This window comes from Trachemys scripta, chromosome 2 (genome assembly GCF_013100865.1).
Source record: "Trachemys scripta elegans isolate TJP31775 chromosome 2, CAS_Tse_1.0, whole genome shotgun sequence".
NCBI lineage: Eukaryota > Metazoa > Chordata > Testudines > Emydidae > Trachemys > Trachemys scripta.
In genome coordinates, this window is record NC_048299.1 from 238,984,249 (window position 1) to 238,995,641 (window position 11,393).

Below are 11,393 nucleotides of genomic sequence, written 5' to 3' on the forward strand. Positions count from 1 at the left end.
CTGTCAATTCAGAGCTGTTACGGCCATTTTACAAACAACTACACATTTTAGGACACAACAAGCTATTGAAGTCTATGAATGTGTTAACTATGGTCGAGGACAGGGGAAAGAAGGTTTAAAATTAAACTGAATATTGCAAATGAAATATCGTAAAACTATTTTGAATTTTTTAAAAGAGAAAATCTTGTGCCCTGGATGGTCTTCCAATGGATGAGGCTATGGACTGGGACTCAGGAGGTTCTGCCACTGACCTGCTGTGTGACTTGATAAATCACTGTGTCTCAGTTTCCCCTCCTATCCTTTGTCTGTCTTGTCTGTTTAGATTTGTATGCTGTTCCACTATGTGTACAGACAGTGCCTGGCACAGTGAGGTCCAATCTCAGTTAAGGCCTCTATGCAATACTGTAATGTCACACTTCAAGAAACGTAGTAGTAGTAGATCCCTGTATTTCTCAAGTCGTTGAACTTCCAGAGGTCTGTGGATAACCAATATAGCTCCATTTCTTAAATACTTGCTTAATTTAGACAGGGTGGAAGAGGCAAAGCTCTCAATCTCTTTTATCACCTCATTTTCTTGCTGTAATGTCTTGATTTTCAAGTATATTTAAAAAGCAAAAACAAAAAATCAGTAAATTTTCCACAGACTCCTCCTATGGACGCATTTTCATGTTAGATTATACATATTAGACTGCATTAGCATCCAGTCTTGCTGTCTTTACATGGCAAAACTCCCATTCATTTGTTTTTATTAATGTGCTCAGTGCTGCAGCACGCACAAAAGATGGCCCCTAGGATATCAATTTTAATATTATTCTTCAAGCTAAAACTTTAATGTGATTTTGCCTGTACAAGGCCTGCAGTATCAGGCCTTAGAAGAATAACTTCATTTACAGGGTGTTCAGAAAATTGGGAGTTGTTAGTTTCTTATGAGACAACTTTATTGAGAGTAATATGAAACACCAGTGTTACAGCTTTGCCTTAATTGTATGTGTAGTGTAGAAATATTTTCTATTTTTGCAATTTTTACATTGATTTTTTTTTTTTTTTAAAGAAAATGAAGATAAGCAGAAACGTGCACCTCTTGCCTGTAAGGACATTGCTGTGCTCTTACAAATGCTTTAACCATCCTGGCCATGGATTCTTTGGAATTGCTGTACCATAGAGCAAGCAAGGAATTCACTCAGTACATCAATCAGATTGCCCTCTTTGGCATTGTTTAGCCTTACCCGAGAGCTAGTTCTTAGAATTCAATATTGAGTCTGTTCTCAATGTAAAATATACGGTATATTATGGAGAGATAATGAGTTACAAAGAAATGATCTCCATATACGTAATTATTCCGCACAACTGTGTGATGCTGATGTTTTTTGGCAGACTTAAGACAGCTTCTAAAAGTGGATGAATTAAACCAATGACATTGTTTAAATATGATGCAGAGTTTTATAGTGTAAATTGTAAACAGACATTGTATTGTGGCTTCTTTGACAGATGTCTTATGTTCTAATGTGAAATTATTATGAAAATTTGTTTTTTCTGAGAATTTAGGATCAAATTTTAAAGCTTCAAAGAAATATATGGAGACGTGTCAAAGTGATTCTTTATATATTCTTTCATTGCCATAATAAATCCAGTTTTTTAGAAGTTTGTAACTTGGCACACAAGTGTCTTAGTACAGGAGCAAATATGTATGAGTGCTTTAAAAATGAAAAAGATTACCAGTTTTAAGATTTTTTTTTTCCATAAAACAATTTTAATTTTTAAAGAGGCACTTATGCCTCATGGAAAACTTTGGGAAAACATTCTATATAGAAACAATTCTTAGATGTTTTATTTTTGTAGTTTCTTTTCTTCCCTGCTTTATGATCCCTTTGGATGTTTTTAGATTGAAACAGGCATTTTTAAATCTTCCTCCCCTAAATTTATAAATCCTCTGTTAATGTCATAAACCCGTCCTTTGCAACTAATTATAATGTTACAAACAGAGTCCCTTGTTCTGGAAAGTGCTTAAGTATGTGCCTAAATGTAAGCGCAAGCAGTCCTATTGATTTCAGTGGGACTGTTCCTGTGTTGAAAGTTAAGGATGTGGTTAAGGATGACGTTTCTGCATTGGGTCCAGAATTATTTCATGTGAGAATAATAAGCAGGAACAGACACATATTTAAAGAGCAAAGACTGTTTTTAAACAATTTGTTGCCTAGGAGTAAAGAACAAGTTAACAAATACCAAAAAACAAGCAGAATTTTTTCTAAATAGAATATTTTTGTGATTTTTACATTTCCATGAGGCATTGGTGGAGCACCAAAAAAAATTTCTCAAGAACTTTATCTCATAATATGGTGTACCCACTTCAAGTGAAATTCATTGCAGACAGAGGATTTATCATGGAAGCTGTACGGTAATGCTGTGCAGATAGTAGTGGGCATAGGCTGAGTGAAGGGAGGATTCACCATACCTCTCCGAAAGTACAAACAAGAAGGAGGGCATTGAGGATAGGCTAGGGAACAAACTACCAGATCTGTGCATATGCAGATTCAGTGACTAGGAACCCCATATAGTGTGATGGGTTGGATCACAGAAACCCCCTTGGGAGCTGCCACCTAATGTACCAAGACTACTTCTATTCCTGTTTTCCCTGCCAGCTCAGGACTCCAGCACCCTGTCTTGCTGAGCCAGACACTCCCATCTGCTCCAACACAGACCCAGGGTCTGAATTACTTGCCCCAAGGCTGCAGGTTTACCTGAAAACAGCTCACAGAAGTGTGCTTGTCTTTAGCACTCAGATGCCCAACTCCCAATGGGGTCTAAACCCAAATAAACCCGTTTTACCCTGTATAAAGCTTACACAGGGTAAACTCATAAATTGTTCACTCTCTATAACACTGATAGAGAGATATGCACAGTTGTTTGCTCCCCCAGGTATTAATACATACTCTGAGTTAATTACTAAGTAGAAAGTGATTTTATTAAATACAGAAAGTAGGATTTAAGTGGTTCCAAGTAGTAACAGACAGAACAAAGTAAGTTACCAAGCAAAGTAAAATAAAATGCGCAAATCTATGTCTAATCAAACTAAATACAGATAAGATCTTCACCAGTCCCAGAATGCTCCTTTTTACAGGCTAATCTCCTTTTAGCCTGGGTCCAGCAATCACTCACCCCCCCCACACCCGTAGTTACTGTCCTTTGTTCCAGTTTCCTTCCAGTATTCTGGGGGGTGGAGAGGCTCCTTCTTTAGCCAGCTGAAGACAAAATGGGGGAGGGGGGGTCTCCCACGGGTTTAAATAGACTTCTCACTCACATGCATGCAAAGTCCAGCTCCAAGATGGAGTTCTGGAGTCACCTGGGCTAGTCACATGTCCCTGCATGACTCAGTCTTTACAGGCCGAAACCATTGTCCACATGGTATCTTGTATGTCTCCAGGAAGACTTCTTATGTGGATTGGAGCATTCCAAGATGCATTGTTCCCCAAGTTCTTCCTGATCAGGTCCTTAACCTTGCCAATTCCTTCCTAAAGAAACTGACCAAATGCCTCACAAAGCTTACTTAGAAACCAAGCAAGTATACAGCCTATATTCTTAACCTCAAGTAGAAAATGATATATGTGTACAAATAGGATGAATAGATAAAGTAGACGATAACCTTTATGGAGATATGTTACATGGCACAGGCAGCACAAAACATATTCCAGTTATGTCATACATACATTTGTAAGCACCCCCCCCCATAAAGCCTTATGGGGTACACTGTCACAGGGGGCATGGAGTAGAAACTGCGTAAGGACTCCATCCTCCACAGTTTCCAGGTAGGACAGTCTTATGGAATGTGATCATTCAAGCTGTGAGAGAATTCCACTTTTATTACATTATCAAAAATGAGGAAACAGATGTAGATGGAACATTGAATGCTGAAATTCTGCTCTTTCACATGGACGGGAACATCTGCTTTGCATTGCACACACTTGGTATACATACTAAATATGTTCTAAATACACATTTACATCATAGGTCTCAACTATCCTATTAAATAACTAATGCCGTGAATGAATAACTGCCTGATCAATTTTCAGAGTAGCAGCCGTGTTAGTCTGTATCCGCAAAAAGAAGAACAGGACTACTTGTGGCACCTTAGAGACTAACAAATAAAGCTTATGCTCTAATAAATTTGTTAGTCTCTAAGGTGCCACAAGTACTCCTGTTCTTCTTTTTGCCTGATCAATCTTTCTGTTGTATTTTCTCAGTTAATAGGCACTTTAGAGAGACATTTGGTTAGTTTGGTTTTAAAATAATTTGTTTTTAAAATAATTCAGTTTGACACAAATTGGCTGAAGCAAGAAAAGTTAAATTCAAAGCTGCCTGAGCCGCCTCCTCTTATTGCAGTGGAGTTATTTATACTTGGCTTCTAATACAATGTGTGCTGCATTTTTTCCTTGGCCTTTTTGGCTAAGGTCCAGACTAATATTGGTTTAATATCTGTAAACATCCTCTTTTGGGGAACACTATATAAAGATTCCAACAGGATGGATTCAATGAGCTAATAGATTTGTCCTGTCTTTAATTACAGTAATTGTATTGCGAAGGCATAAGAAGATGAGTTAAGCAGTATTAGCCTTAACTTTGAAAAACCTCACTGTCACTTAGTGCCTTGTGTGTTAATTTCTTTGTGCAACTCTGTTAAATACATGTAAGACAAACAGAACACTTCCTCAACTTAGAAATGCCCTCCAAGTACCCAATGAAACTGCACCTTCAAGAAACTAAAAATGCATGTGTGCAAGTTGCATTTATGGCCTCCCTTTTTCTCCAGGGAGGGGAGTGAGACACCAGTGACCTTCATGATGATCTTGTTTGGGCGTGAATGGGATGGCATAGTCCTTGGGAACACACTTTCCCTTTAGAGAGAGAAGGACTCCATTGGTGGTGTCCATTGGTGCATTATATAATCATGCTGCAGGGCAGAATCAGTGACTGCTTCAGAAGAACACCCTCTTCTGCTTAAATCAGCGTGACTAATACATGCTGTGCTTATGCTGATGTCTGTGATGTGCGGACATCATGCTCCATGCCACCAGATGAAACAGGAGAAGAATACTTCTGTGTATTTTTGTAAAGATTCATCTGAAGATAATAATAGTGACCATGACACAGAATATTCCATGGGGATTAATAGGATTTGGGGCCATCTACAACTCTCAGCTAGTCCTTGACTCTCAAATAGCATTTGTTGTTACGTCTCTCTCCCAGCAATGTTTTTCCCCTGGAATATCTGTGGGCATCACAAATCACAAACAACCTACACAGTAGTGAACTATCTGTTAAACTCCCATTTAAATCCAGTCAAAACTCCCTTGTATTCAGTGGGAGCAGGTTCTTCATACCCCAAGTCGTGAGCCCTGTGGAAGTAGTATTTGCCTCCACCTTAACTCAGAATCTCAAACTACTATAGGTAAGTGAAATCCAGCAGGTCTCATGTAAACTGATGGAGAGTGTGAAAAATGAAGGTTCACCTGCTATTTAAGTTCCAAAGGGTATTTTACTTTCTTTGATGTTTTTCCCAGATATCTTTCTGCCATGCAGGCCTCATGTAGCACAGAAGGATTTTCAATAATCTTGCTGCTCCTGCTAGCAGGAATTAATAAAAAGGAATGAACCAATATGGATTATCATTGTTCCTTTCATTGTGCAGTTTATATGGCTAACTAATGATGCTTGTATATCAATGCCTGTGTGATGCTACTTCTGTAACCTCAGTGTTACAACAGGCAAAGAAAAGAAAGAGTTGTAAATGCCTAAGCACATTGAAGTGTCCCCACTGTGATGTCATCATATGGCCCCTGGACATAGGTCAAAGGCCTTCATAGGACTCTTAGTAAGAAATATAGTTTCACATAATAACCAAGGAAAGAGACTGAAAAGATTTTCAAAGTTAAATTTACATTATTCTGTAATTGTGAACAAAATGTTTATGCATAAATAAAATATTTGATAAATGGATTTTCACAATACTAGCCTGAGTTGCAGCTTGAACACCCCTTAACAAGGCTACTCTGCCTCTGCAAAACTCTTCACATTCAATACAGTCCCTGGAAGCTCCAGTGAAGTGAGGCTACAGCTGTGATATAGGCAGATGTTTGAACACTTGGGAAAGATGAAGACAGCCTGACAAGGAAGGTTGTGCAGGGGGACGTGAAAACTCTGGGTCTATGGGGAACAAGGAAGGATCCATCTGAAGCAGATAATTGTAGTTGGGTGGGAAGGTACACGGTCTGATCTGAGTGAAGAAGCAGTAAATATCCAAGTCAATGAGGAAGAATGCCAAGCTGGTAATAGCTGGGTGGAAGGGAGATTGGTCACCAGGAATAATGGGAGCCAGTGGTAGTAAAAGAGCCCCCAAAATATAAATCTGCTTCAATTTAAAATCAATCCATTGAATCTGTTATGCTTGTAGGTTCCCTAATTCAAGCTGTTTACTGCATCCGGGATAGGTTGTAAAGGGACCCTATGCAAGGGAGATTTCAAGACAGGCACAGAATGCTGTACTGTCCGTGCTTAGACCATGCTAGAACACTGATCATACTTTAAAAATAATTGATAATGTCTGATGTAACAATTGGTCACTTGAGAATGCCTTTAATGCATTTGAAGGTATGTACCAATTCTAAGGTAATAGAAATATGCTGCACTTGAATAGATTGTGACATATTGCAGCCTATCTTTGGGAACCATATGGTATTAAGTTCACGTATTACTGTGAGCCAGGGATTGCAGTGACGACGGTTCCCACAGCTCCAGGAACAAAAAACAGTGGGGGTTGATTAAGGTGAATCAGTTAGGTTGTAAACACCTCCAGAAAGGAACCCTTCCAAGGAGGTTTGCATATACTGGTTCAAACTGGGTTTTCCAGAAACTAACAGACAAAGAAAAGGGATTTTATTATTATTAAAAAAAAAAAAAAAAAAAGCTGGGTTTAAAATGACTTGGGGCCGTCTGTCTGGTTCAGCAAATGGACAGGACATTCTGCCTCGGGGTGGGGGTTCTAACCCTTGCAGTGGGGTTGGAAAGATATTGGCTTTCTAGGGCCCCATAAGATTAATAGGTGACCACAGCACGGGGTCTATTTAGCATGAATAGACCCCGGTCAGACCTGCTGGGAAATAGCAGTGAAGTGCAGAGGGACAGCAAACCCAAACCTCTGGTCTGAAGGGAGAGAGATGTGGGTCTCTGCCCCATGAGAAGTGATAACTGAGAAGCCTAAACCTTGAGTGGGGAAGAACAGGAGGGGGTCAGTTAAACCTGAAACTCTGACATACATAAGCACTTTTAAAACAAGACTATTAAAGCATTTTACAAATAATTAAACCACATAACATGTATGTGAGGTAATGATGAATTAACCATTTCATTTGCAGTGGGCCAAGACTGAAAAGCTTGGCCCCTAGCCCATAAGTCGTCTTAACAGAATTTCAAACTGTATATTTCAACATAGTACATGTGATGGGGTAGTGTGCCATGGAGGGCAGTGGCTTCTAGTGGTCAGCCCAACCAGCAACCTGGCATGGCCTTTTAAGGGCTTGGAAGGGTCCAATAGATATATAGGGAGACCTTAGAGTCCCAGGAATGGATGATGCTTGAGGAAGAAATCCTGACGTATCTTTAAGGGCCCAAAGCCTTGCAGAGAGGGCAGGGCAAGGATCCTCTCACCCCATCAGTTGGGGAGGAGTCAGGGGAAGGGGACCAGTATAAAGGCTGCCGCCTCTCTCACAGCAGGGCCATACTGTCCAGAGAAGGCTGGCTAACTGACCCCTCCAGACTGACAGACTAATTGGAGAGGGTGTTCAGTTGAAGGGAGCTGGATAAAGCCTTGCAGCTGCCTATTCCAAGCACGAGGCCTGAGACACAAACCCCAGCTCAAAGAAGAGGGCTGAGCGGAAACTCCTGCCTGGAGCAGGGAAATATCGACTGCTCTAATGGTGAGAGACGGGGGACTGCTCACACACAGCCCAGCTGCTTCAGAGGAGGGCTGGGAATGGTCTTAGAGAAGGTACTTTCATGGCTCGCTAAGGAGAAGTTGTGAGGAATCAGCTCCAGGTGGGGATAGCAGAGACATGGTGAAGACATCGTCAAGCAGGGTGACTGTAGGGACAGTTCAGGGAAGAAGCAGAAGGATAAAAAAAACACACAGTCCTTATCTGCTTAAAACAGGGTCCTTGGGCTGGAACACAAAGGAGAAGGTGGGTCTGGTTCCCCTGCCTCTCCCCCAGACCAGGAAGGGGTGCATGGGTGTTAAGAGTAAAAGGCCAAGAATGACAAGTTGCAGATAGATGCTGAGAGATGAGCTTGAAGGCCATTAGATTTTGAATTTCCTATTTGGGAGCTTTTTGTTTATCCCTGGAAGGGAAATGGACTGAGCAGTGACCTGATGGGAGGGCTAAGCCAAGTATATCAACAGACCATTACAGCACAAGAACAACTAAAGAGGGTGCTAGACTGAGAGAACCCCTGCAATTGTGTACCTGGATGCTCGGAAGCACTCTGGAGGTGAGAGGCGCGATTACATAACAGCTATGCCATTTAGTATACCCCTAATCAGAAAATCAGGAGCATCAAAACCACCGCCCTCCTACACCAACAATTTCCCACCCTTACAATTCTCCATTTTCAAATGTGTGGGGAAAAAGATGTGTTTTTCAGTATGTCATGAAGATCATCAGACGAGGTATTCTGGAACAAGGGAATGTGTAAATTCCAAAGCCATGGGGTCCTCACAGAATATCTGGCTGGCAACATCTTTGCAGTTAGAGCAATGGAACTTCAGCTCAAATGTTTCTGCTGATCTCATTTCTGGCAGCAAGGCACAAAGAGAGAGGGAGAGTCTTTCAGGCAGGAAGGTCCTAAGCTGTTACTTACCTAATAAAATGAAAATGTGTAAATGTAAAGCTAATTGATGGACTAATTTAGATACTAAATTGTTTGTAGCAAGCAAGAAATGGATTTAATTTTGCAAAGAACAATGGATATTTGCAAAAACTGTTCTTCCCAAAAGAAAGTGTTAGCATGCGAGGGGTGAAAGAACTGAAGTGCATCTTTAAATATGTGTACCAGGTCAGAAAGCACTGGGAAACAAATGACAGAAATCAGATTTATTTGCAATCAATATGGAGCAGTAACAACACAGCACAAATGTTTAGCCAAAAGCATTCTTCCATGGAGAAGTATTACTTTGTTAGATGCATAATTTCTTGTGCAAAATGCATGCACAATTCTGTGCCTATATGTGCACATGCAGTTCCAATGATTAAATGCACAAAACGCTAATTTAGATAATTTGTGCATGCTATTAGCCTGTTGTGCAATATTTTTTTGTTCAAATTAGGTAAGTATTTTGACTGTGCAACTGTGCATCTATTTTGTGTGTAATCAGCCCCTTAATGTTTAATAAAAAGATAATACTTTAGTTTTGAATTATTATACCTACAACAATCTAGAAATGTGTAGCTCTTTCTTGATCAGTTACAGAGGAAAATTTCAGTCAAATGTATAGGTAGATACTTGAATTATTTTTCCTTTGAAAATACTTAAGATCAAGAGGGATGCTCCTATATAATCCATCAGTCTGGTGGTAAACAAAAGGAATGTGAAATAAGGGCTACTGGCAAAACTTAGGCATGTGCAAAAGGCAGAAGATTTTTTTTTAATGGGTGTTTTGATCAGCAATGCAGTCTTGTACAGATTTGGTCCTTTAATGAGCCATCTATTTTTTTATTTTTATGACAGACTAAGAATCTAGCACACTGACCATGTGTTCAGAGTTGCAGTACACATTGGATTGTTTTTAATTCCTGTTGCTGAGAGAGAAACAACTGGTGCAGTAAAAGCAAGATTCCTGATTGCAAAGCACTAGGCAAGTATACCATAAGTTTCTATTTGGTTTGGTTTCTTTCTAGAGCGATGGTAGACTTGGAGGAAATAATTTACAAGCAGCTGACTGATACGACCTAGTCTAAAATGTTTTAAGCCTGACATAATCATTTCATATGAGTCTATTTGATAAATAGAGGCTTCAGCCCTTTTGCGTAAGTCGTAATTTGAGGTTTAAGAGGTAAACAAAGGAGGCGCAGTCCAATTGTGTTAGATATATGCATTTCCTAAGATGATTTTCCTTTTCAGTAGTACAGTTATTTAGAAAATCACTCACTCAAATCTATTTCTGTCCTAGATTTATTTTTGAGAACCGATAAATGCTGTTATAGTTCAGGATACTATTAATAGTATATTATTCAAACAAGACTTTTTATGTTTTAGTATTACTGATTTCTTAATGTCAGCAATAGCATAGCCTTGTGTACAGTATTTTTGATTCACATTTTTATATGCTACTAATTACCAATTCAGCAAAAATATCTTCAGGAAGGAAAATAGCGTGTAAGACTTGCTGAGCTCATGTTACAAAGTTAGCCTCGGATGCTTTATTTAGAGCATACTGTGAATTCTTCATTTTGAAAGACTGGTACATTTTTGAAGCGTTCACTTTGCTCTACACAGTAGCAGTCTCAGAAATAAAGTTTCAGATATTTGTAGTTTACAATGGAAACAGAAAACTAAAATAAATGGTAATGTGCATTGTTTAAATAACACATTCAGTTTAGACATTTTCAGTGATACTTCTAATAGTTTACAGGTCTCTAGACTATATCTAGGCATTCTTCTTTGAATGCATTTGGCTGACAGACTGGAACTCCACTAGTTCTGGAAGGTAATCAGGAATCAAGGGTACTGGCATGTTATTACTAACTTAGACCTGTGGCTCCTTACAAATTTTTCTTTTGAGTGGTTATGTTTACTGTCATAATTATAAAAATAATTATCATTATTGTTTATATTACAATAGCATCCAGAGGCTCCAGTTCAGATTAGGGCCCCATTATGGTAGCCACTGTCCAAAGACGTAGGAAAGACAGCTCCTGTTGTATAGAGTCAACTGTCTAAATAGACAAGACAGATAGTGGGTAGTAGGGGAAAACAGAGGCACAGAGAGGTGAAGTTCTTTGCCCCATATCACACAACAGATCAGTGGTCGGGCTGGGAAATAGAACCACATTCTCCTGAATCCTAGTTCTGTGCCTTATCCACTAGACCACACTGCTTTTCAATGTGTCCAAACTATAGGATGTCCTTTCAACTCTTTCTTTAGAGGAACTGCAGTAGTACATAAAAATGAATTGGTTTATAACAGTACTGCCCACTGTTGTGTTGGAGAGCCAAAATGTGTATGTGAATGGCAATGGGAGTCTTGGCAATGGGAGTCTAGTGGCATCGATGCTCTAAAACTGCAGATGTGCATAGGCAACACTATACTTGCTTTACTTGCCACTATATTTGACACTTACATTTGACAC

At 39.5% G+C, this 11,393-nt stretch overlaps 1 protein-coding gene across 3 annotated transcripts in view; it reads left to right on the forward strand.

Annotated features, from left to right (window-relative positions):
* LRRC69 (leucine rich repeat containing 69) overlaps positions 1–1,575 on the forward strand; it is a 39,308-nt gene extending 37,733 nt beyond the window's left edge. For all 3 annotated transcript variants that reach the window (XM_034763247.1, XM_034763249.1, XM_034763248.1), the window contains one exon: positions 1,052–1,575. In XM_034763247.1, the coding sequence (XP_034619138.1) occupies positions 1,052–1,162 (111 nt within the window). In that variant the 3' untranslated portion in view covers positions 1,163–1,575. The remainder of the gene's footprint in view (positions 1–1,051) is intronic.
* The last annotated feature ends 9,818 nt before the right edge of the window (positions 1,576–11,393 follow it).